The 25,329-nt window shown below is 50.7% G+C and overlaps 1 protein-coding gene across 1 annotated transcript; it reads left to right on the top strand.

The window, feature by feature from the left end:
- The first annotated feature begins 664 nt into the window (after positions 1-664).
- On the top strand, positions 665-24,709 carry GNG12 (G protein subunit gamma 12). Its single transcript, XM_042784428.1, has 5 exons — positions 665-752; positions 8,277-8,334; positions 8,931-9,027; positions 22,517-22,633; positions 23,571-24,709. Exons 4-5 carry the CDS (start codon positions 22,538-22,540, stop codon positions 23,694-23,696), a joined length of 222 nt encoding a protein of 73 aa, XP_042640362.1. The 5' UTR covers positions 665-752; positions 8,277-8,334; positions 8,931-9,027; positions 22,517-22,537; the 3' UTR covers positions 23,697-24,709.
- The last annotated feature ends 620 nt before the right edge of the window (positions 24,710-25,329 follow it).

Raw genomic sequence — 25,329 nt, 5'->3', positions numbered from 1 at the left:
ACCTGTATTTAAGCGTTAATCAGCACCTTCCTCTGCCTCGGAAGATGAAGGTTTTTCCCGAGCAATTCTGCAGCAAAGCACCAGCCCCGCAAGCAGAGGCACGTCAGGGCCGGCCGGGCAGCAGGCAAGTCTTTGCAAAGGCCAGGCCTGCTCGTCCTCGGGAGGAGCAAACCCCGCGGGACACCCAGCTCAGGCTTAGAAATAAAAAATCAAAGCTGAAAAAATTAAAACAGCGGTAATATTATTCCTAAAAGTCTTTACGCTAGTGCCTGAGACTCATCAGGGAAGGTGCTACAGCTCCCCAGATCAGGAGACACCCGATGCACTGCTGCTGTGTAGCATGCCTTATGTCATCATGATGTCACACCAGCAAATAATGCCATTATACCTTAAAAAAAAAAAAAATGGAAAAAAAAAATCGCTTTCTAATGGGAAAGTAGGTCTCCCATGAGCTGGGAAAGCGCGGGGGGGGAAGGCACACCGGTGCGTGGCGCTTGTTTGAGGGATGCGCGGGCCCCCGTGGGGAGCTGATTTTAAGGAGAAAACGGGGGATTCCGTAAAAGAAAGGAGCATTTCAGGAAGCGGGGAGGCCCCGCCCACCGCCCGCGATCGCCCCGCCCACCGCCCCGCCCGCCCGCCGGGGGCGGGCGGGGCGGTGGGCGGGGCGATCGCGGGCGGTGGGCGGGGCCAGGCCGCCCGCTCCGGTCGCCCGTGGAGACGGGGCTGAGGGAGAAGGACGGGAGCGGCGGGCGGTGAGTGTCGGGCCGGGCCGGGCCGGGCCGGGAAGGGAAGGGAAGGGTAAAGGAGGGGGCTCCGGGCCCCGGGCCCCGGCCGGGGGGCTCCGCCGGTGGGGACAACCCGCAGGGACTCGGGGGGAAGCGCCAACCCGGCCCCCCCCCCCTTCCCCTCCTCGGGTGGGCCGCGGGCGGTGCTGGGCCCGGCGGAGCGGGCTGGGCCCGCGCGGTCCCCGAGCAGTTTTTAGGTTTGTTTGGTGTTTTTTTTGTTTTTTTATTGTTTGGTTGGTTATTTTTTTTCCCCTCCCCTAGCTTTCCTGAGGCGCGGTCCCGAGTGCTCAGCCCGGAGCCGCTTTGGTGCAATTCAACAAGTTGCGTGCGGCTCCAGAAAGCAACAAAATCTCCTCTCTCTCTATATAAAAAAAAAAAGTAAAAATAGGCCTTTCACTTGAAGACAGGGTCTGTTTAGCAGCACCCGGCCTTCCCACCGCCTGCCTCGGTCCATCCAGACCTTTTCTGTGACCGGGATGGGTGCCCAGGGTTGGGAGTCGGAGGCGGCAGAGGAGCAGCTCCGACCTTTGGAGAAATAATTGAAACTTTATCAGGTTGAATGTTCCCGCCATTGGGCTATGGGCTTTGCTGGGGTCTCGGCGCTCTGCTTGATGGAGGAAGTTTCCCATGTGCGAGGAGTTGTGGGGATTAGTGTGGGAAGGAGTTTAATTAGTGGCAAGCGTCATTATTCAAGGAGGTTTCATGTTGATACTGAGATTACACACCCTGTTGCCGTAATGAGTTTACTTTAGTAACTTTTAAATTGTAATACTCTACTCCAAGCTTAAATTCTTTACTATTTTGGGAGGGGGGGAAGGGTATTTGGAGTGGATATTGTGGTTTTAGCCTTGTGCTGTCAGGAAGGAGGAACCGTGCTGGGTGGATGACCGTCTTGGCCCATCCATCTCTGTCCCCCCTCGCCCCTCTGCGGGTTTGGGGGGGGACACCAGGGTCTTGTCACCCCCGGAGGAAGGGCAGCAGGACCCGCGCTGGCATCTGGCTCCGAGCTGAGCTGGGGGGGGGGGGGATTTGTCACAGCAAACATGATGGGGACAGACAGTGGGGTTACTGCAAGGCAGAGGAGGGCTCGGGAAGCCAGGCTGAGTACGTAGGAAGCTGGGCCTCGTTAGTTCTGACGATCAGGAAATGATTTGATTAGTGTGGCATATCAAAGTGAATTCACAGTAATTTGCCAGCCGGCATTTCCACTGACTTAGAGCTAATGGCATCAGTGACAAGTTACTTGTTTGCGTTTGTCTCCGTTATAAATTGGTTTAGAAATAACATTCTGTGAGTAAATAGCGAGTACGGGACGGCAGAAATGTTTTATGCTACTCCAGTACCACTAAATGAGATTGAGGGATTAGTATGCAGTTAATGACTTCTCAAGTGTTTCATCCTTGCATTAAACGTACGGCAGTCATTCAGGATATCTGTAATCAAGCACTAAAGCAGCACGTGAACTCTGGAGGAGAACAATGGATGGGGTCTAGTGCTGCAGCCAAGCTCGTTTCACAATCCCCCAGCCGACGGGACCACCTTCACTTAAAAACAAAGCTCTCCTGCTCTTTGGAAAAGTTTCTGAGGGTTCCCAAACAGCAGTCTCTGGTCTGAACCACTGCCAGCATCTCCCATCTCTTGCTGGCACTGTACTTAAATGCAAATATTGAATTGTACTGTAGGTCTCAGCTACTTCTTTTGTTTCAGACGTATGTCTCTGGCAATATGCTAACTTTTTATTTTTTTATGAATGCTGAAAGTTCTTAATTTCTTAGGCTCTGTTCATCAGAAGACTCGGTATATTTGAGCCAGATTCACGAGTAGCTCTCTATAGGAAGGTCTGGAATGCAGACAGTAGCGTGGTGATGGCTCCACAGTCCCTTCGAGTGTTGCTGAAATATCGGGGCTGTTGTGGAAGATGTTAAACACAACAGCTCTGTGGGATGGGAACATTCTTCCTTCCCAGGCACGGCTCCCCGAACAAACCCCGATGCATCATCCTTTGTTTAGGCTCCACTGCAAAAGCAAATTCAAATTACTGCAAAAGTTGGTGGTGCAGCCCCATAAATCCCCACCTCAGCCATTTCTTTTTCTCCCCTGCACCAGAGCAAAAATTACCACATGAGCTGACTTGAAGGGGCCGGAGAGAAATACTTTCCAAGCATGGGAAACACCACCACAACCTTGGCCAAGCTATGGGAGCAGTGTTCCTAGGAGGATTGTATCGCTGCAAACCCCTCGGTGCTTACAAAAAACTGTAGAAGTGGGTAGGGGTTTGTGAGGCTTGTGTTCTAGCACAGAAATGCCCTTATTGTGCCAAGGTAGGAATCAGTAGTGAAAGTTTCCTTAGCCTTAATGGAAGCAGAAAGCGAGTTCCCCCGATCTTGAAAGTAGTTGTAGACTTGGTGTTTCATGGGAAATTGAAGCTGCAGATGTTTGATGACTCTCGGGAGTTGCTCCACATTAATCACTGCTGGAATCGCACAGCTATTTTCTGATTTTTGTAATATTACACAACTAGATCTCATTTTTTCAGAACCTGAACGTTCATCCTGCATTCAACACTCTGGTCTCTTCTGGAATCACGTCTTTTCTGCTCTCAGCAATAACTTGTAGAGGAATACAGAAGGGGTACGGTGCACCCCGCATCCGGGGGGCCCCCAGGCAGCACGGCCTGCCAGCGTGGCCGTGGGTGGTTCGTAGCTTTGAGATGTTCAGGGACACCATCGAGGGTATATTTTTAGTTGTGTTCCTTTGAATATCTGGTGAAGCAGGCAATGTGTTTATATTCAGCTTCCTGTATCCGTATCAGTGTCTTGACATGTGATGGAGTTAGAGTAAAAAAAAAGGAAAAAAAAAAAAAAAAAAAAAAAAGTGTTGTAAGGATTATTTGTATTGCGGGGTGCAGCCTGCTGTGGGTCCTGAGCCCCCACACAAGGGGTGGTACCTGGGTTGGCTCCCGTGGGCTCGTGCATCAGCCTGGGGTCATCTTGTTCGAACAGTCAGCTCAACTTGAAGCAGGAGCCAGGCTTGCTCTTCCATTTGTTTACCCCGTTTTTCTCCCTGTCCCTTCTCCCGTGCCTTTACAAACCTGCCGTTCGGGGACAGGTTTACTTTTTGGCACGTTTTGGTTTTGGATGTACTCTTCCCCCCGCTGTGCCTCTGCTCCGACACGCAGCAGCCGCTCAGAGCCCTCGCTCGCCATGCGGGTCGCGATCCCCCGACATTGGCTTTTTGAGCCTGCAGACGCGGCCGAGCAGATCTTTGCCCTGGAGGGGCAGGAACTGGGCGATGGAAAAGCCGACAGCAAACGCACATGGGAGCGGGTGGCTGTGTTATATGTCGGGGAGGTGTAGGATTAACCATGGGGGAGAGAAAAAGTTTTACGGTGGTTTAGGCTGAGGAGAGCAAAAAAACCTCCTTCCCAGTTTATTTCGTGAGAAGATGATGCTTGGGAGCCCACGCAGCCACTGCTTACCGGCGAGGTGTAAAGGGAGGTGCAGGGTGTTCTGGTGGGGGACTGGTGGATATCATTACGAAGGGGAAATATGGGCTGAGAACCAGGAAAAACTGTCATGGCTATGAAAGCTGGTGTCGCAGGTCTGGCGTGCGGAGCAGGAGCTGCCACGGCAAGGGCTGGGAAGCTCTGCAGGAGGGGACGTGGTGTGACTGCAGGGTGTAAAGGTGGCCCCGGGGGGGAGAGGCCTTGTTCAGCAGAAACAGGCATTCTAATTGTTTATAAGCCTTAATTTAAAATTGATTGTGATGTAGGAAATCCGTCTCTCGAAAGGCTTTTCCTGAGCTCTCTGTCCCTAATTGGATATGTTTAGATTTCTGTCCTCTGCTGTCAGGTCTTCGGGTTTAAATTTTCGCAGCAATTGGTGCAGTCTCCAGTTCTGAGATACTTGATGTATCTGTGTACACCTTTTCAGCTAATGAAAGGGAGGAAAAAACCCATTCTTTGCCATGTCATTAATCATCTCGGTGAATAGCCAGAGTATTTCCAGAAGAAAATTTCCTTTCTGCTTTTAAAAATGAAATCAAGCAGATACCGAAGGCATTGACGCCGTTTTTTGTGTGCTGCCATATCACAGTGAAGTGCAAGAGGTATCTGTCCCAGGGCAGGTCATTAGAGTTTGCGTTAGAAAAACAAAGTCCTTGTGAAGGATCCCGAGCCGTAGTATGGTGCAGCTTTCCAAGTGTTCTCAAAATCTTCCACTGCTGATCTTCCTCTCCCTTGTTGATCCCGCTCTTCAGTTGTCCTTATTCAACACCGCCAGCCCAGCTGGCAAGAAGTTATCGTCTCTGGAAAGCTACACTGTTGTAGGAAATACTCGAGGTGAATGTAAACCAGCATGAAATATGAACTTGCAGTCATGTAGCAGTTCTGCAGAAGCCCAGGAGGCTTTTGTTTCTGAATCAAAATAATTCCCCAAGCATCTCCAACTTTATTCGCCAGGAAATTCGCTCCGTCTGGGCTGCGGAGGAAGAAGTTAAGCAAAAGCCTCAGACGTGAGAGATTAAATGGAAAGGGTTTGTTATTTTTGTTAATGAAAAGCCATAATCTTTCAGCCAAATTCTTGTTTTCCTGCATCATCTTGCTCTTGTAAGGCGTGCTACAAGAGGTGTTATGTTCTCCTGTTGCTTGTTTGTGCAGCCGTCTGGAGTGTGTTAAACCACCCGGGTCACTGCCCTAAAAATGTAAAGTTGGTGCTGTTAGAAGTAAAACAGTCCGTTTTGTCAGTCCTTGCTGTGAATAAGTTTGAGCAGATCCCAAAATACATTCTCAGCTGTGTTTTTTTAAGATTCAAGCCAGACAAAAAAAAAAAAAAAAAAAAAAAAAAAAGTCAGGCTTTTGGGTCTAAGCTTGGAGCAGGGATAAGCAGAAAGTGGCGCTGATGGTTTCGGGAGACGGACCATCTTCTTCCTGGCTGGATCTGGTTTGTGTTGCTGCAGAACTTGGGAGGGATCTGTCCCGCGTGGCGGGGATGCTCTGGCTGCTGCCCTTGGCCTGAGGGTCTGGGCCGCCTTTGGCAGCGAGAGTCCCTCGTTTCTCTCTCCCACGTGCCCTCCCCTGATTTATTCCTTCCCGAGGACGGCCTGACCTCTGGGCGCTTACGCTCCAGCTATGCAGCGTGGCTGAAGGAGGGGTTTGGAGAGGGTGCATTACGCCGGCCTCAAACTATGCTAGTAATGTCAGCTTTGTGGGGTTTTATGACTAATTTGATAGGAGCTTTGATTAGGCAGGAATAGCGAGTCATTATGGCTCTAGGGTGGAAAGCGGCCCCTACGAGCCATATTTATTTTTTAGCTGCATTTAAAGATTGTTTTGACCGTGTGTTTGATCTCCAGCAGGAAGCAGAAGTCAAGAGATAAAAATTTTTCTTACTTTTCCTTAACAATTTTCAGGGGATGCGACCGGGTTGAGAACTTGCACAGCTGAGCAAAGCAGAAGCTCTTCCATTAAAACCCATATTTTGCACAGCACAGTTGTCACGTGTATGTAAAGGAGGGTTATGCGCTGCATTTATTTTTGTTTCCTTGTTGTCTGTGAGAAGCACAAGCTTGGCACTGGGACAACAAGGACTGGCTGCAGCGAGGCAGTCTCTTTTTTGAATGCAATTTATTTTCCCCCTCCATACACTGATTTTTAACAGCAGCTATTAAAATTTTGATGCCGTTTCCAACACGGGAAGTGCCGTGTGATTTATAAAGGAGATGCAGGCAGTGCTATGGGCTGGCAGCACTTCTCTGCCTTGTTAAGGACCATCCCTTGGGAACTTTCTGTGCTTTTTTCCTCTCGTTTCCTGGGAATGGAATTGCTCAGGCTCCTCCAACCCCCCCCCCCCGCGTCGCTGCCTGGGGAAGGCTGGGGGCTGCGTGCTGCCGCCCAGCCCCTCTGCTAAACCCTTTCGTGGTCACTCTGTCCAGCCAAAAAGCAACAGCCACCCTCTCCTGCATCACCCTGGATTTGGGAGGCCGGGTGGATTTGGGAGGCCGGGAATTGGCTCTACATTTCGCACATACCAGGGCTGGTAAATCTCGGAGCTAATTGCGTTCTTCGGCCGGTTAGTGAGCAGCGCCAGGGCTCTGCGCCAGATCTTCGCCGGCCATTTGGCAAATGACAGTTGTTTTTCTTCCAAAAAGTGTCAGTGGTGATTCTGGATCCTGCCATCCAGTGGTTAATGAGTTATCTGTGCTCCAGCTGCTTTGCCAGCTTAGTTAAAGCCCGGTGCATGTAAGCTGTGGTTTGCACCGTACTTGACAGTGGGTGTCTCTACAGGGATACAAAACTATATAAACACGCAGTATGAGCTACAGGAAAGGTTAACATCGCAGATACTGGTCAATGTTAGATTATTAGTTGCTCTTCTAGAGCTTTATATACATATTTGCACGCCCATGTGTACGTTGCACTGAATGTGTACACCCATAGACTTTGGGCAAAGCAACGAGACTAAAGACAACTTTATTTGTAAATAAAATCCCCCTTCTAGCTATCGCAAAAAGCATGTCACCCCATGTTTTTTATCACCTTCTCTTTTACCCACGGCATCAAGGCAGCCAACTTGGTTTGTGTTTGTATTCTAGGTAGATGTTTTTAAACAAATAATCATTTGTGATCTTTCAGGTGTTCTTCAGGAGCTGTTTCTGTCCTTGGCGATGCTGAGTTGTACATATGAGCTGCCCAGTTCAACTATCAGACATGACAAAAACTTGCTTCCCTCATTGAATTTTCATTGTCATATAGTTTTAGTTTAAAATTAGTGTTTAATACACTGAAAGCTTGAGAAGGGTGTTAAATATAGCATGCTCTGGATTTGCCAGTCTTCCAACAGTGAGTAGTATCTGGCGCAGGAACTTGCGTGTTTTAAGACTGAGCAAATTCCAAGTGATTTTTTTTCTGGGTGTGTATAGGCCTCTGTAGGAAACGTGGGCTCTCAGATTTGTTTCTCCTGTGATTTAAGCACAGCTGCTATAATATATCCGTGGAGGCTTACATCCCAGAGAAGCCTGCAGGAGGCAAAGCAATACATGTGCTCAACACTGGCTATGCTGGCACTTAAAGTAAACCTGCTCAGGGTTCTACCCCGAGTAGTTTAACTCGTTTTAAAGCCAGTAGCTTTTCTAACAGCTCCCACTGAACCTCATCTGCCGCAGGCCTGGCTGGGACCTCTGCCCGGGGAGCGTGGGCTCCGGGAGGAGCCGCAGCAGCAGTGAGGAGGCCGTGCGAAAAGGTTGCAGAAACTTGTTGACTCGCTGCCCGTTTGGGAGGTGGCCAGAGGGAATTGGCCACGCACGGCTGTATCCTCGGGAGGGGAAACAGGGGAGCTGGCCATAAGAAAGGTTTGAGGTCGATTTTTTTTCAGTGAGGCCAATCTCAAAATACTGTAATCTGTGACTAGAATTAAACCACAAGTGCTAACGCCTCTTAGCTTTGGCTGTCTTGCACTATGAAGTACTTACAATTTTTATTTTATTCTGTTTCAGGATCATTACACCGATAAAATCAAAGCAAGCCGGACACGGGGCAAGACAGCCTATGTAGGTGAGTTTCCAGTACATGCTTGTGCCTTTCTTTCAAGCAGAACAAAGCTGCATGACAAGTCCCAAACCCCAGTGATTTAATTTTGTTCTGGAGCAGAGCAAATACAAAGTACATGGCAGCTTTATGGAGGAGAGGCCCCAAGGATGCCACCGGCATCACGGTAGCCGGGCAGGCTCTGCATTTGCAGCTTGGTGTGGCGCTGGCTGCTGCCTGCTCTCCAAGGCACTCATTCACCTCCGTTTTTAACTGCCCAGCCACTCTCATGTTGAATATTAGGGGGCAGAAATGCTGTTTTGAATGGGCTGCTTCTCCCACAGAAATCAGGCTTTTCCTTGTTTATTCTACCACGTAGCAAGGGGCAGCGTGGAAGTCTTCCTAATTTCTGTATTTGCCGTGCTACACGTATATTGCTTGACCATCTCGGAATGCAAGTTCTTCCTATATTCACCCTGTTCTTAAAATAGGTACTTTGATAAATTCATGTAAGCCAGGTGCTTGTGAAATATTTTGCACCCTTTCAGTGCCTTTGAGCTGAGAACCACAGAGCTCCTCAGAGAGCATCTCCCACCAGCATCATCGCTTTATCTCTCTTTCAGACTAAAGAATTTGAAGGTCACGTAACCTGAGGGCAAGCTGGATCTCGTGACTCCCAGCCTGGTGCTTTAATCACGGGCCGCTCCTGCTTTACATGCCGTAAGATCATTTTGATACAACTAAAAGTCTCTTTGCAAATGTCTCTTTGTAGTTTATGTCTGTGTTTTCTGGTGTGAGTTGGCTGGATCGTGCCCTGTGGGGAGTAACAGGTACCTTCTGTGGAGAAACTGCACCGCAGCTCGTTAGGGAGCACAGGTTGTCTTTACTAAATCCTTCAGGCTGATGTCTTTAAAGCAACACTTCTCAGACGGTTTTTCAAAGTAACCTTGATCTAGAAGTCAGTTTTCATGGCTTTCATTTCTACTAAAGATATCAAAAGTTAAGTCAGGCAAAATTCAGAGGAAAATAAAAGCGGGTTTTTCCACTACTCATTTCCCAACAAGTAAATTGGGTTTGTCAGAATTACATGTATGGTGGCTTGCTTTGAAAATCAAATGTAGCCGTAGCCCAGTTTTGATCAGCAGGGTGGGACTGTGATAACTTGTGAAATGGAGATTATGAAGAAACACATCCTTAATTAAATCCCCAGAATGCTAAATCCAATTGAAGATCTCGGGAGTGGTCTGTTTTCTTTCATTTCACATTATTTGGGATTTTTATACGTTTTAGAAAGACTAGTTAAGACACTGGCAGCATTGTTTATCATTTAAAAAAAAAGATCTTAACTGTAAAATCTCTGAAATTTCTCAAGTGTAAATTCCCTGCAGAAGCAAACATCACAAATTGGTGATCCGGGCTTTAAGGAGCTTTTATCCTCCGTGTGCAGTGACGGGCCGCTCGCCCTTGGGGAAAGCAGGTGGATCTGCATGCCCAGGCTTCCCATCGCTAACCTAGCCCTAACTGCTGCACCTCCGCCGAGAGCTATGGATGGGAGGAGAGAGTTTGTTGCTGCTGTATCTTTTCTGCTGTAAAAATGGTTTTGAAATCAGCTAATATATACAGTAATCCAAACGAGGCAAACAGATTGAACAGAGTCGAGGCGTGCCGGTCCCCTGCTTTTAGACTTCTGATGTGTAAAAACCCTGTCTCCGTATCTGCTTCAAGCTCACGTCGTGTGTATGGTCTGTCCTTGTGCAGACTATATAAAAGACCAAGCAGCTGTGCAAACCAGAATCTTCTGTGCCCAGAAAATCAGAAGTTGGGTCTTCTGGGGCGCCCGAGTCTCCCCGGTCCCTTCCGTTGCGGTGCTGTGCAGCCCAAAGCATCCACGTCCTTTACCACCAACACTGTGTGGCGGCTGCCAGATGTTTCAGCTTTTCTATGTGCGTGGTCATAGCGTGATCCTCGAACACGCAAAGCAGTTGTCGGAGTTTGGGGGAGGATCTTGTTTTCTTTTACCAAACCCAAACTTTCTCGAGGGCGTAGGAGATATTTGTGCCGCCGTTGTGAATCTCGCCTGATACCTATTTTAAAATCAGGCCCTCCTCACCCCTCAGGACCCCGCTAGCCACCGCGGTCGCCGCTGCTACTAACAGTTTGGTTCATGGTAGCTCCAGAGGCAGGAGCAGAAACCTGCCACCGGTCCCCTGCGATGGCAGCTAGCACAGGCACCACAGCCTCGCTGATGAGAACTACCCAGGCCTTGGTGGGGGCCGTGCGGAGGGAGGGCGAGGGAGCAGGGTGCTGCTTGCAGCCCCCCCCCCGTGCCACCCCCAGAGCCAGCGGGGAGGTGGCAGGCAGTCACCGTGGTGGTTTTCCCTGGGAGATTTGCATCGCGGGGACTGCGTTCAGTGCTGCATGAGTGTCTCCGAGTCCTTCTTCTGGTAAGCTCTGGTGTGTCACACAACCCCGTCTCTCCTTTTGTCGAGTGTGGTATAAGTGTAAAGCGAGACGTGACCAGAAAGCATCTTTAATCCATATTTCATTTTACTACTCCATCCTGTTTCTTTTGCTGAGGGCAGGGCTCCGATGATTTCCTGCTGCTCGGGTTTTGTTTTCCACTCTATTTAGTAGCATAGCAGAAGGAAAAAAATTTCTGCTGGGCGTCTCGCTGTGGTTTCCACTGGGTGTCAGCACGGCCCCGCGCTGGGGCCGGGGTGGCGGGAGCCCTGCCAGCCGCCGCCGGCTTTCCCTTTGGCTGCACCCGCCGCTGGAAAAACGAGGTTGGCCGCATAACCGGCGCGAGGTGCTGGCTGAGGTGCAGCTTTGCGACGATGGGATCGCCCTGCGCAGGCGCGAGATGTTGGTGAGCTGGGAAGGGGCTGTTTTGCTGGAGGTTTCCTTCTCCGAGCGGAGCAACCGGTTGGAGCAGGAGGAGTGTCGAACATGCCCTCCTTGTTCTGGTGCTCTCTAATTAGGGTTACATCTGGGACAGCGGGTCCCTCTTTCTGGAAGATCAGCGTGGATAACTTTGTTAGTATTTACTTTGAAGGTGTGGATGTGATAAAGAGTGCTCCGGGAGAGGTGCTGCGGAGATACGGGTGCAGGGGTTGGTGTGGGCCGGGCTGTGTCCTGCAGGTCTGACAGATCAGGGCAGCACCCTGTGCTTCCTCCACGTCAATTCTTCCGCTCTTTTTTCCATGCTCTGTATGTGTCTTGGCTTCCCAGTTCAAAAATCCTTGGGCCTGCTGCCTGTCCTGCCAACCTGAGGCACCTCCTTCGGGCCCCTCAACTCTCTGTGGTCAATGGCGGGTGAGAAGCAGCACCCCCGAGGGCAATTTTGGGTTTCAGGCAGGCAGAGGCATCGCCTTCCTCCCACCTGCTGCTGCCATCAGGGACCCTGTGCGTCTCCCTGCAGGTCACCTTACTGGGCAGCAGCAAAAAGCCTGTGCCCGGTCCCGCTGCGCAGAGAAGATGGTGTTGGGGAAACGGGCTTGGGGATCCCCACCCCAGGCGGGAGCAGCTGAAGCCCTACACTGGGATGCTCGACCCCAGCGCAGGGAAGAGGAGAGCACGGTCTCCGAGCCAGCATCCCCTTTGCTGCGTGGCCGTGGAAAGGTGTGGGGGCGTGCAGGATCTGGGGGGGGCACGCGTCGGTGCTCGCTGGGACACCGAATGCTCTGCAGAAAACACCGTTCCCCTCCAGGCCTGCTGCAGAGCAGAGAGGCAAGCGGTTTGGCTGAGGGTAGTGCCAGGCACGTTGAGGTTCCTCCAACAGATTCTCCCCTTGAACACCTAAACATTAAAAAATCAAGGCCATGAAATATCACGACAGAGGCATTTTGACGCGTGCAGCCTTGTTTCTGTACGCTGACGTACCTGGTTATGCTACGCTGCGCCCTCAGAATAGAATTGTTTATTTCTGCACCCAGCTACGGCCTCTGATGCCAGCGTCGGGCCTCTTGGCTTGGACTCGGAGAGTTTTTAGGTTTCTGCAAGTCTTAACAAACCCACTCCCGAGCAGCCCCGTCTGCCCCGTAGGAAAACCGACAGCGTTCAAGTCCCAACCAGCCGCCAGCCCTCGCGCTCCCACACAGGCGCCTGGGAAAGCGGCACGTGCAGAAGCACTCGCAGCACCCGGGGAACCCGTGGAAGCCTTACACCGAAACACCCCACACCCTGCCGCTGCGCCCGGTGCACGTAGTAGTAGTGGTGCACGTAGTAGTAGTGGTGCACGTAGCCCACAGTCGTCCCAGGTGCCGAAGAGGGGCTCTGGCATCACCCCCTCCTTACCGGGGGCCAACGCGGCTCCTTTTCCCCGCTCTCCCTGAGGACCAACCTCGATTGTAGCTGCTGGTGTCTCTCCCCGTGCAGCTTGCAGCCCCTTTTCTTCTCGCTGCCTTGCTCCTTCCAGCCTGTGCGTGGTGTCCTGCTTAACCAGGCTGGGGGTGAAGGGGGAGCTTGCCTCCTGCAGCGCCTGTTCCCCCCCCTACCCCCAAAGCAGACCGCTGCATGGTCCGGAGTAGGGGACTCAAAGTTTGAAGGTCTGCTGGATAAGCACCGTGGTGTTGCTCACCGTCAGGAGTGGGACAGAGCCTTTGCAGAGGGGCTGCAAAACGCTGCCTGGTTGGGGGGGGTGGGAGGGGGGTCACGTCACCCTGCTGAGGAATGGGCCATAAGCTCCGGGTGGCAGCTCGCTGAGCTGTGCCAGCTGTGTCCCGGGCAATGGCACGGCCTCGGGAGGAGCGAGGAGCTTTATAGAGCAAAATCAACCATAAAAAAATGCCACCTTCCTGCCCGACAAATCCACTCTATTTTCAGGAGCAAAATTGCTGACTTCAGAGATAGGCGTAAGCTCCTGGCTTTTTATTCCTGCCAGCTCTGGAGTGTGTAAGTAGGATTTGGGGTTTGATGGTGGGTTATTGCCGAGTTGTTTGCAGAGTCCCAGCTAACAGCAGCGGGGGTGAAGGGGTGCCGGGGAGGGGGGTGTTGGTAAGCAAGGTCAGCACAGAATGGTTTTGTGGGCAACGTTGTGAAGTAGTGGGGAGCTGTTGGTGTAACTTGGCGGGCAGAGTGTTTGGTGGTGGTGGTGAGATGCAAACCAGATCCAGCTTCAATCTGTTTCAGCAGAGGCTGGGGAGGTTGCGGGACGGGGACAGTTTTCCTTGCAAACCTGCAGCATTTCTTGTGGAATCACCGAAACGGCCAACGCGAGCTCCTGCGGTACCCTGCTGCGGTTGGTTTGGGGGGGCAGGAGCGCTGCCCAAACATCACCCAGCACCGCTCAGCAGCTCCGGGGGATGAGGGGAGCTTCAACGCCCAGCTCGGTGCAGGGCAGCTCATGCAGAGCATGGGCTGGATGCGGCCCAGCTTGCAATTTGCCAAGCTGCTTGTTTCTTTCTTTTCCTTTTTTTTTTTTTTTTTTTTTTTTTTTCCTTTTTTTTTTCCTTTTTTTTTTTTTTTTTTCTTTTCTTCTTATTACTTTTCTTATACCCAGGGGACGGGAAGGCCGGTGTCCCTCTTAGTTTTTGGAACTGCTTATGTCCTCCTTTTACCGCTGTCTCCTTGCTGAATTAGAGCCTCCCTGTGTCCAGGGCAGAGCACAGAGGACATTGCTACCTCGCTGCCCCAACGCAGGGCCCGTATCGCCCACAGCCCAGCTTCCATGGCTCGGAAAAAGGAGATCCCTTAAAAACTTGCATTTGCAGATTAACTGTAACTGTAGATTCACAATGACCCCCAGCTGTGGGAAAACCAGAGGCTGATGGTCTGGTAAAGCCATGCACGTTCCGTACGCTTCTAGATGCCATAGTTGTTAGTAGTGTCGTTTTGTGTTTTGTTCAATCTGCTCTATTGACCTACGGTTTCGAGTTATTTGCCTTAAAAGCTGTTTTACTTCAAAAGAAATAGGAACGAGATACCTTTGAACCTTTATCCCGCTGCTAGCTGGGGTTTGGAACTGCAGTATAAGCTGACTTTACATAACTGGAGTAAATAGGGGGAACTGTTTGCAAGGCAGAGCTGCTGGGCGATTCCTGGGTGTACATTAGCAGCGATGATTTAATTACATTTCACTCAGCAGGTGGTTCCTAAGTCCTGGATCTAAGAGACTAAAAAAAAGATAGATTGGTGTTTAATTATCCCAGTTGGAGCTCAAGTTTAATGCTGAGTCGTGTACTTGCCGAGGCTGCTGTTCTGAGTGCCTGCTGCATTGTAACCTCATTACCTAAAGACTGTGGAAAAAAATAGGGCAAGGCCTTGAAAAATAGGATTTTTCTAGGGAAGAAGGTCAGCTCCACCTGTTTGCAGGTGTTACGGTTGTTATTTATAAGAAAGAAAAAATCCCACAGATTTATGGCCTGTATGACGTGTGCTGGAAGTTTCATGTGTTTTTCCCTGGCAAAGCATGGCTGGTGAGCATCCTCCTCCACCAAACCGACCAAAGTCCTCAGTTTTCCATGGAAAAAGGTATTTTCCCCAAAGGATGAGCTAAGCCTTCCCACTGGCATATTTGCTCCATTCGTTTGTTAGCTCTGCTGTTAATTACGGAGCCCTAGCCCAGCATGTGCCTCTGCAAGCCCGCAGTACCTGGAGAGGGCAGGCAGCCTTGCTCCCTCCCGTTGTTATTATATTCTTTATACTTCTGACAACTTTCAAACCAAGCAGGGGTGGGAGTGAACAGGGAGAAAGGTGACCATGAGCACACGGTAGTGTGTGCCGTGGTGTTTCACGGGCTGGACATCGGTTTTCTCAGCAGCTCGCCAGGGGATCCCCGTGGGCTTCACGGCTCCTGCAATGGAAACTCTTCTTCCAGTTGTCTGTCTCCCCACACCTTTCTGCTGCGGTCTCCTTGGATTAAGAAGGGGAAAAATCAAAGCTGCATTGATGTGCTCGGGGCTGAAAATCAAGAAGGATCATCCCGGCTCACACAAGAAACGCCGTGCTGCGGCCATTGCCTTGCAGCAATGATCTGAAGGGCAGGGTGGTGTAGCTGGAGAAGGCAGACAAATCTGGGAGCCCCTTGCTAGCTGACTAGAAGCACGGGCATAAAAGCTGACTTGTTTTATTAGACCAGCCAGCACAGCTGGAAAAAACATACCTGGTCCGTTTTCAACTGTAGCTGTTGGTGTTTTCAGAGCCCTTTCTGCAGGGAGGCTTTGCCTTGGGCACGATGGCCGCAGAATCGGTGGGCCCGATTGTTTTGTCTCTTTTTTTAGTTTGTGAGTCAGAGACAAGTGAGAGTTGCAGCCATGCCCGCAGCTGCTCTGGGGCTGGGGAATCTCTGCCATTGTCACCCTCGGGTCTGGCAAGTCCCTGTTCAGTGTTGGCACTGGCAGGGGACCGAGGTTGGCACTTGCCGTGTCCTCCTACAGCCGCGGGCACCGGGGACCCCCGGCTCACCTCCTGCCTCGAGCAGCACGAGAGCACCCCACCCGTGTGTTTGGCTCGAGTGGGGAGCTGAAAAACTTGTGAAAACTTTGTTTTGAGTCCATTTAATAGAGAATAAATAGCTGTGGGGCTGATAAATACAGAGAATAAATAGCGGTGGGGTGAGTTGGGCTCTCAGGGGATCTTTGCTTTCGGCTCGGGGCTTCCCACTGAGGGTGAAGGTTTGTTTCCTAGAAGTTAGAGCAGTGCTCTCCCAGACCGACTGGTCTTTTCATTAGAGAGTGACTTAATTCTTATGGGAGACATCCCTGTCCCAGAAAACCCTGCCCTGGGCTCTGAGGGCATGAAACGCCAAGTTCTGCAGAACTGTGTATGCCACTGATATAAATCTGCAGAGTTTTCTGCAGCTTGTTGCCTGAAATCAAGTGTACCCTATGAGAAATTCTGTGGCTTGAGATGGCCGCAGCAGCTCAGTTAATAGAGTAGGTTGCCAGCAGCTGAGAGGGAAAACAGTATTATTGGGTGATGACCTAGTTGTTTGTAAATCTCTCTGCAGAAGAGATTTAGTAATCTTAGGAGAACTATTAAAGTAATACTGCTTATGTTTGTTTGAAGATGAGGAAACACAGCAATTTAATTTTCAAATGTTATGGTTTGGGGTTTTGTTTTTTTTTTTTGTTTTGTTTTGTTTTTTAAAAAACATCTAATTTATTAACAAAGTTAACCAGCTGGGAAAATAAGCACCGAAACTTTCCTAACGAGGTCATTCATGTAGGATGGGAAGGGACTCTGGGGAAACTTGAACCTCTCCAGTGGCAAAAAGGGTTTTGGGGCTGTGGTTTGGGAGCGGGGCGGGGAAGGCTGAGCAAAGTCAGCTTAGGCTTGCCCCAGCGAAATGAAAGAAGGATGACTTGTCTTTTAATTTTACAGTAACTGCTTTTTGAATTGTATGTCTTTTTTTTTAAAAAAAAAAACAACCAACCAACCAACCAACAACAACAAAAAAAAACCAAACAAAACAACTACTCAAACTTAAATTGGAGGAATCAGTAAATATTGAACTATCTTATTTCTCAGAGATGCATGCACTGCTTTATAAAAATAAGTTGCTTCGGGTTGTTTTCACACTGTAGTTTTTCAATATAATAAGTGAAAACTGCAGGTCTAGAATGGGAGTTTGGGCTCAGTTTGTAGAGGATCCATGCATTCGTGTCCATGCGAAACAGCTCCTTTGTCATTCAAGGAATTTACTATTTTAAAGCACTTGCAGTCAGTTTGCAGTGCCCTGGCAGAGTTCACTATCAAATTCAGCAGCTGCGTTTATCAGCTCTAACCGTGCATGTTGGAGGTTCTTGGTTGGAAGTCTCATTTTTCAGGAATGCCTGAGCCTGTCATGTATGGGGAAGCTTTTGCAGCTGTGACCATCTTCTGTGGGTCCTTCTGATCAATCCTGTGGTTTTCTTCTCATCAAAACCAAAACCCCCAAAAGGTTGAGTCTTCTGGTTTCTCACTGTATTCTTCGCGAAGTAAATTTCCCAAAGTAGCCAAGAGTCTCATATCTATTATTTTTTAACAATACTACTTAAACACGAGAAATTCCTTTTAAGTTCCTCTTCTACCATTTCAGTTCCACGTAGCCAGGACACCATTTTGTATTTGCACGTCTCCCACTTGGTGCCTGTGGACTCGCCCGGAGCAGAGTCATTTTCCTGCAGGAAATGCAGGAAGGACTTCTTATCGAAATGACAATCCCACAGCAAGAACATCCCTCCAGGCACGGCATCGGCACCTCTCCTTGGGCCCGGGGAAGGGTCTCTGCTGGTTTTGGTGAGCCCTGCCTTGCTTCGGGCACCTAGGCACGGCGTTTCCTACCTGGGTGCACGGTCTGCAACCCCGTGTTGGGTGCCAGGGTGGGAGTTAGAGCAGCGGGCAGCCCTGGGGGCTGTGCTGGGGGGGGCAGGGGAAGGCACTGCCTGCAAGGCTGAGCCCGTTACCATTTCCAAATGAGTTAATCCTCACTTACATGTTGAGCAGAAGTCCCGGTTGGACCCTGCAGCTGTTTGGTCTCAGCGAGCACCAGGATTAGGTGACGAAACCCAGATCCGGCAAAGTCCTCGGTCTGGTAGTTTCCTATTGCAATGAATTGCTTTCAGTGGGAAGGAGTCTCAAAACTTGGGCTTGAATGTATTAATGGCTTTGAGCAGAATAGGGCCGAGGTGCTGGTTTTGTGTGTTGGAAGGGGGCTGTGGCAGCAGAGCAGCCGTTCCTCTTCCCGTTTCTCATGGCACACCAGCAAAGGCAGGAAGCATTGATCAAAACCCACAAAAACCTATGTCCTTTTAAACTTCCTTTCTAGGAACTCTAGCATAACAGTTAGCTTTTCAATAATTAAATTCCTCAAATTATAAGGTTAAATGCCCCAATAACAGGAGTCTCCTGTTGCGTTTCTAAATGCTCTTTTAGATGGTTCTGTGGAGGGCAGCCTGCTTGCGTTATCCATCAGCTCTGAAGTTACAGCTCTTGGGGCAGCCCCGGTGTGCAGGTCTCCTGGCTCCGTTCACTTGGTCGACAGCACGGCAAAATCATGGGGCAGGCTTCCCAGGGGAGCTTACGCTTGCTCTGGCTCGGGTGCTGCTGTCGAGAGTCCCTGGAGCTCCAGCTTGGTCCTTCTGGCTGCTGGAGGTCAGGGTCCCGGCAGCAGCTCCCCCGCTCTGGGGCACCAAGCCCTGGCTGTGCCCCTGACCCCGCCAATTCCCATCATCTAAACCACGGCCCGTCCCTCAGCAGGCGAGGTAATTCTCCTGGCTTTACAAAATTCTGCTTTTGTGTCTGCGGTGAAGCACGCAGAGCGTTCCCGCGTTGCCTGGTGTGAGCCTCCGCGGCGCGTTGAGTTGGCCCTCGCTGACTTGGAATGGAAGAGGCCTTCGTGTCTGAGTCACGGCACTGCAGGGCTTCCCTCGGGGCTGGTTAATGCACCACAGCCTTTGCCTTGGATTCCAGAGAGTATTCACTTTGTATTTTACAAATAACATGACACGCGTTCAACATGCACCTCCCGTCATCGCTTTACAATGACAAACATGTTCCCAGTGGCTTGCCTTTTCCCAGCAAGAAAGCAAAATGTCTGAATATTAAACCTTTACGAACAAATTTACAGCTGCTTCCAAACAAAGGTGTTCATGCTGTGTCACTCAGCATTCCTTCTCTTGAATAACTTGCAGATTGAATCACTAAACGTGCCATCAAAATGCATTTTAATGTTTGAGTAATGTTAGTAATTCAGGGCGCATGTGTGGTGTACTTGTGGTATGTTGCAGCTCCGTGATTAGCGATAATTTGACTGTAATTTGGTGGCTCTGGGGTAATCAGCGTGAGGTTGAGTCGTGATGTCGATACAGAGGGTATTTCAGACTCCTGTGCATCTTAACTCTCCTCCTCGCAGCCAAAGCATGCCAAGACCTCACACCTCCCCTGAGCAAACAACACTCCCAAAACTCTGTACCCTCCACCGTTCCCAGTGAGTAGCCGACAGCACTGGGAGACGGGAGCCCCAGTTTGGACAAAACCAGTGCCTGTTCCTGGGAGCTGGGGGGGTTTCGCGCCCGGTGCTGCCGGCTGCGTCTCAGCCACCCTGCGCCGGCTCGTGGTTCGGATTTGTCACCTCCTGCCTCGTTTTGCGTGGATTAAATGAGGGCTGGGAGAGGCCTGCAGGGCTGGAGGGGCGAGCTGCTTTCGTGTAGGTGGTCCTGGCTCATTTCCTTGTGCTGCTCTGAATGCAGCACCGAGGGCAGTGGGTGCCGAGTGAGGACGAGCGCCTGTGCCTTCGGTTAAGGCAATGCCACGGAGGGGATGCTGCTTCGCAGAGGAAAAAAATCCTGTTGGCTTTTTAAAATTCCCCATGAATTACCTTCCGTGGGCGGTAAGCCGTGAATCGTGTGCAACTTGGCCTGTGGGTGACCTCTCGGGAGCACAGCGGGAGCTTTGGGGGGGAATTTGGGGGCGATGAGGGGCTGGTGGTGGTCTGGGGCAGCGGGTGGACTGGTCTGGCTGTTGCGGAGGGGAAGCAACCACAGTTTTCAGGCTGTCCTCCTGCACAGCCCGAGTGAGTCAGCCGGCAGCGTGTGCCGCCAGCCCAGCTTCCCTGGCCTCCATGTCACGGGCATCTCTGCTCAGATTTCCTCGACTTTGCTGCAGCTTTACTCCTGGTAGCTGCGTACAGAGAAAAAAACTCTAAATATTTCTGGCTGGAAATATTTAGAGAAGTGGAAGGTAACATGCAGCATGTCCCTGAAACGGCCCATGCCTCGCCTGCTGCAGGGCTCCTCGCTCAGAGCTGTGATCTCTAAACTGGCACACGTGTTTCAGGGTTCTAAAATTACACAAGACCTGGGATTTGCCCTGAAATCGGTCATTTGGAGCATACGCAGCATTTAATCTGGTTCTGGGTTTCGTGCTTGTCATCTCCTCCTCCCAGATGCAAAGAGTTACTGGGAAAGTAGGCCAGCAAGCTAAATGTGGGCTGTTACATGGCCACTCTGATTCCTGCAGATTGGAGACATTCACGAGTATGTTCTTGATGGTTGTTTCAGGAAATGGGTTTTTAGTGATATAATATGAATTATGGAGGTCCCTCCTACCCGAGCGGGAGCAGGAGGCTATGACAGCATCCCCGCGCCGCTCCCATGGCGGCTGTACAGGGTTCCCAGCTGGCAGAAAGCACCCATGGGTGCCTGCGCCGCTGTGGGAGGGGAGCTGGGGGGTGTACGGCAGCGTTTTGTGGGCACCCCACGCCTGCCGTGGGTGCTGCCCGCCGGCGCGGGCTGCAATGGCCCGACACGCGCCGCGGGGGGGAACTTCCAACCCAGGGCTGGTGTCTGCAGAGGGAGAGAAAAATTTTGAAAATCTGGGCCCCTGCTGAGCAGCCTAGAAACGGCGGCGTGTGCCAAAACAGGGACTCGGTGCAAAATAACGCTGTTGCCAACTAGCTGGCATAGGCACCGACTGGAAAAACAGCCCTGCTACCCAGGCTGAAGCCCGCAAGCAAATGCTCTCCTCAGCGCTTGGAAAGGTCACATGTAGCTACACTGGACTCGAGTCCCTGTAATGCAATAAATGATTTAAGCACAGCGACAGGGAGCCAGTAATTCTCGTGGATCTGTGGAAAGCAAACGGCAGTGTTTGTGCACGGTCCTGCTAGAGATTGCATGCAAGGATTGGCACAGAAAGGACAGTTTCACAGGCTAGGGCTGTCCTGAACCAGCTGCTCTTTGAACTCCTGGGTACCTGAATAATTTAGCAATAAGCTCTTTGCTGCTGTGCTGCCCGTAGGGATATTCTTTTGAATGTGATGCTGTCTGGTCCTCAGCCCTCCTGCCACTCCGTGCACGGGCAGTTTCCTTCCAGCGTCGTGGGAGGAGAAGCGACGGGGGGGGGGCAGGCAGCAGAAAGGGTGCTGGGGGGAGATGGGACAGGGTGGCCTTCAGTGTGGCACTGGCAAAGGGATGGCACGTGGTGGCCCAGTAAGCCAGGGCAGGCCCCAGCACACCATGTGAGGTTGGGTACAGCTGGAGGAGCTGAGGGTTTCCGGGACCACGGGTGGGTTAAGACCTCCAAATCCCGAGCGGTGTAAATGCCCGTGAAGTGCTGGCCTTGAAGTGTGCTTGTGTGGACGTGAGGAAGGAACCTCCTTGGGGTCTTTGTTGCAGGGTAAAGCTGCACGGGGACGGCAGGGCCAGCACCAGCCAGGCTGACCTGTAACTCTTTACTGGTGCTGCCCGTCCTCTCGGACCTGCTCTGGGGTCAGAGCTGGCACACGGGCTGTTTCGTCTGGATACAACCCCGGTTCGCTCTTCGGGGTTGGGAGCATGTCTTCTTCCTTGGTCCGACTCGCAGGGAAGCGTGTGGCATCCCAGCATGGGCTGGGCATCCCTGGGAGCCTCATGCTGCTTGTGGGCACCCTATGGGGGGTGCAAATTGGGGGGGGGGGGGGGGGGGGGGGCGGAGGGGGGGCAAGCTGCAAAAGCTGTGCTGGGATTGTGTTGGACCGGCCGGCTGAGCCTGGCAGAGAGCATCCTCCCTCCTTGCTGGACACCATCCAAATGCCAGCCCCGTGTCAGGGTTGTTGCTTTGCATTCTTACCCGGAGGAGGAAAGTCCCGGAGCTGCTTGGTTTTGTCGGGTTTTTTTTATCCACCACCCCACCATATATGGCCAGATGGGAGCAGACAGCAGCCAGGAGCGCGTTTCCCAACTCTGCCTTCGTGTTTTCCTTTTCCTCTGACGCGCCCTGGGGCTGCTGCAGACCTGAAACTCAGCCCGGCTAGAGATGCATCTGTGCCTCTGCTCGTCCTCGCTGCAGTGGGCTCAGTGGAGGGGCAGGAGCGGCCGTGAAATTCCCCTCCCTGCAAGAGGGAGAGGAGGGGACTCTCTTCATCCCCAGCACTCAGGCAGGCAGGCGGCAGCTCGGCTCCCCCTGGCCCTGCCTGGGGTGACTGTCCCTTCCCTTGCAGCAGGATCCATCCAGTGCTGGCCACCTTCCAGCTTGGGAAAAGCACAAATCAATAAACCCTTATTGCCTGTTAACACGGGGGAAAAGTGAAGCAATAGGATGCACGAGAGCTCAGTGCGTTTTTTCCAGAGGGTGTTTTGGTCGCAGAGCATCATTGGCTGAGCTGCTTCTCAGCTGACAACTCCAGTTGTGCAAAATAATAATAATTTTAAAAAGCACCTTTTGCAGCGCGTCGTGGTTGCCTCTCTGTGTAAAAGCAGTTTAACGTGCTGTGCCACCTTCTGGAAAACTGACCTGCTGTCTTTCAAAACAGAACTTCACCGCTTCGCTGAAAATGTCTGGCAAAACAGCTAGCACGACCAACAACATAGCTCAGGCCCGAAGGACCGTCCAGCAGTTAAGAATAGAAGCCTCAATAGAAAGGATAAAGGTGAGAGCACATCTTTCTTCACCCCTCCTTTGTTCCTCCTTTTTTCCCCCTTCCAGCTGTAGGGCGATAAGAGAATGGAGTGTGTGTGTGTGAGTGCCCACAGTTCAGTATTTTCCCCACCTCGAAACGTGCCATTCACACTTCACCCCAGCGAATCTGAATAAATGAATTCTTGTGGCTGCTCACCAGCGGTATCCCCGAGTGCTTTGTGGATTTACAGGAGAACTAAAGCAAAATACGAAGCGCAAATGCAGTGTGTGAAACAGAAGGCAGGTGTGCGTTTCCAGTTTCGTGCATATCGTGTGATTTTTGTTTCGGCCTTTGCCTGGCTGAATGCTACATCTGCAAGGAAGGTGAATGTGCAGGGACATTATCTATATTAAAAAAAAAAAAAAAAAAAAAAAAGGGGGGAAGGGTAGCAGAAACTGCATTCCTTTAACTTAAGGCAGAAAGGAAACCCAACTGTTTGAAGGCCAGCAGGACAACCGTCCAGATTTGTGTGCCCTTCCTCGGGCAACGGGGTCAGGGACCCTGCGCAGCGTTCCCAAAAGTGTCACCTGAGGCCACTTCTGTTTACTGTCCCCATCCGTATAGATGAGAGGTTCCTCATTACGAACCTACTGCCTTATTTTGAACCTTCTCCCGTTTATTTTTAGCCTTCTGTAGAAGCCGTGCAGGAGCCAGGCGGTTCTTTTGCCTGGTGCCACCACGAGCACGGGGGTTCACCCTTTTCTCCCCCCGCGGGCAAAGCCGGAGCGAGCCCCTGGCAGCACGTCTGGGCAGGAGACGGGGCCCCAGAGACCCCCCCAAGCACCTCACCCACCCCCCCGCAGAACCTTTGTACCCAGCAGCAGCTCTCAGCGTGTTTGATCACCTTACCACGGGAAATACCAAATTAATGGGGATTTTTTTTTTTTCCCCCCCTTGTCTTCTACAGGTGTCAAAAGCATCAGCAGACCTAATGCTCTACTGTGAAGAACACGCCAAGAAAGACCCGTTGCTAATGGGCATCCCCGCTTCTGAGAACCCTTTCAAGGACAAGAAAACCTGTGTTTTGCTGTAGGAGAGCGGCAGCTCCTCCGCAGCCCCCCCGGGCAAAGCAGCCGCCGGCGGGCGTGCAGGCAGATACTCCTAAGGTACCCGCTCTTCGCTGCGGCAGAGCGGCCGCCCTTTTACCAAGCGTAGAAACGATTTCTTAAGCTTTCCCGAGCATTTCTTCTCTTCCCTCTCTTTATTAGGAAGCGAGGTTTCAAACTGAATTAACTTCTTTCTTGCCCGAGGGGATGGGGTCTCTGCCCGCTGCGCTGGGACGGGCAGGGCGAGCGGGGACCTGGGCCTCTGCAGGGCCGGGGTCGGCTTCGCTTTTCAATTTACACAAACAAGACCAAAGTTGCCCGAGCTCCGCTGACAGAGCAGAGGCAAAGGTGTAGCAACCTGATTAAACACCATTGGGTTTACATTTATTGGGGTTTTTTTAATTATGTATGCAGGGAGGGGGTGGGGGGGGGGGGCGTACCTGTGTTGGTAGCATGTGTTTCTGCACAGATGCATTTAGAAGTGCATTATCTAGCAAAAGCTACCTTGAAAAAATGATTGTAGCAGCTGCTGGTGAACTCCAGGGAGCCACACCTGCAGCCTTCCTTACGTCGGCTTCTCGGGACAGGGGGGTTTTTAAGTGTAAAACCTGAAGCATCAAGAATCAGAGATCTGCAAATTTATTTTCCTGCTTTTTAAGAGGAGTTGAAAAAGCTGAATTTTCAGCACCGATTCTGCTCCTCTGCATTTTCTTCCCTAATTAAAAATCTGTGTTGGTATAAAAAAGCCCTGTCAGAAGAATCAAAGGCTGCGAGCTAGTTCTGCCCTGGCCTCGTGCTGAGCTGGAGGCATGGTTCTGTCACCCAAAGTCCCAGTTACATTTTGTGCAGGGAGTCAGAGTTGGACTCTTTTTAAAATTAATTTTTAAAGGGGGAAAAATGCCAAATTATATCCAGATTGTGGTTGTGCAGATAAAATTGGAGGGCCTTTCCATCAAGTAAGTGATTTTATATATACATAATAAAAATGTCTTTCTCTGTGTGTGTGTGTATATGTGTATATATATATAAAACTTTAAGAGTGTATTTATACAAACGGTGCATATTAACAGAAAACTCTGAAGAGATTGAAAATAATACTGCCTTCAGCTGGCTGCAGATGTCTTTCCCTGTAGCCGGTGCTCCAGAGCTTGAAGTTGAGATTTGCCACAACTCTGCGTTTCTGTAATGATATTTCCAGCATTAATTAACCACTTGTAATTTACTGTCTTACTTTGCCTACTTGTTATTTCTATATTAAATTATATACACACTATTGATATATATTGAGAAATTACATATTTGTTTAACAAGCTTTAACAAACAGTTCAAAAATTGACATGTAAGACTGACGGAAGATTGTACTGCTTATTCTGTGCTTACCCACAAATTATTTTTATAATTAGAGTATTTTTCTAGTGACAGTTTAAAAAACAATAATGTAGATCCACACTATTTTATTTTTTTTTTACTGTGGTTATGTCTGTCATTTTATAGCACATCTTGTTAAAAATAGCTAACGAACTTAGTTTGGGTGTGCAAAACTGTAACTGCTGAGAGAACTCCAGCCCTGCAGGCAGGTACGCGGGGGGGATAAATAACCTCATGTCACTGCCTGAATAC

The sequence above is a fragment of the Tyto alba genome, unplaced genomic scaffold (genome assembly GCF_018691265.1).
Source record: "Tyto alba isolate M040663 unplaced genomic scaffold, T.alba_DEE_v4.0 Super-Scaffold_1000006, whole genome shotgun sequence".
Classification (NCBI taxonomy): domain Eukaryota; kingdom Metazoa; phylum Chordata; class Aves; order Strigiformes; family Tytonidae; genus Tyto; species Tyto alba.
Note: the sequence above shows the minus strand (reverse complement) of the source record. Positions and strands in the feature narration are given on the sequence as shown.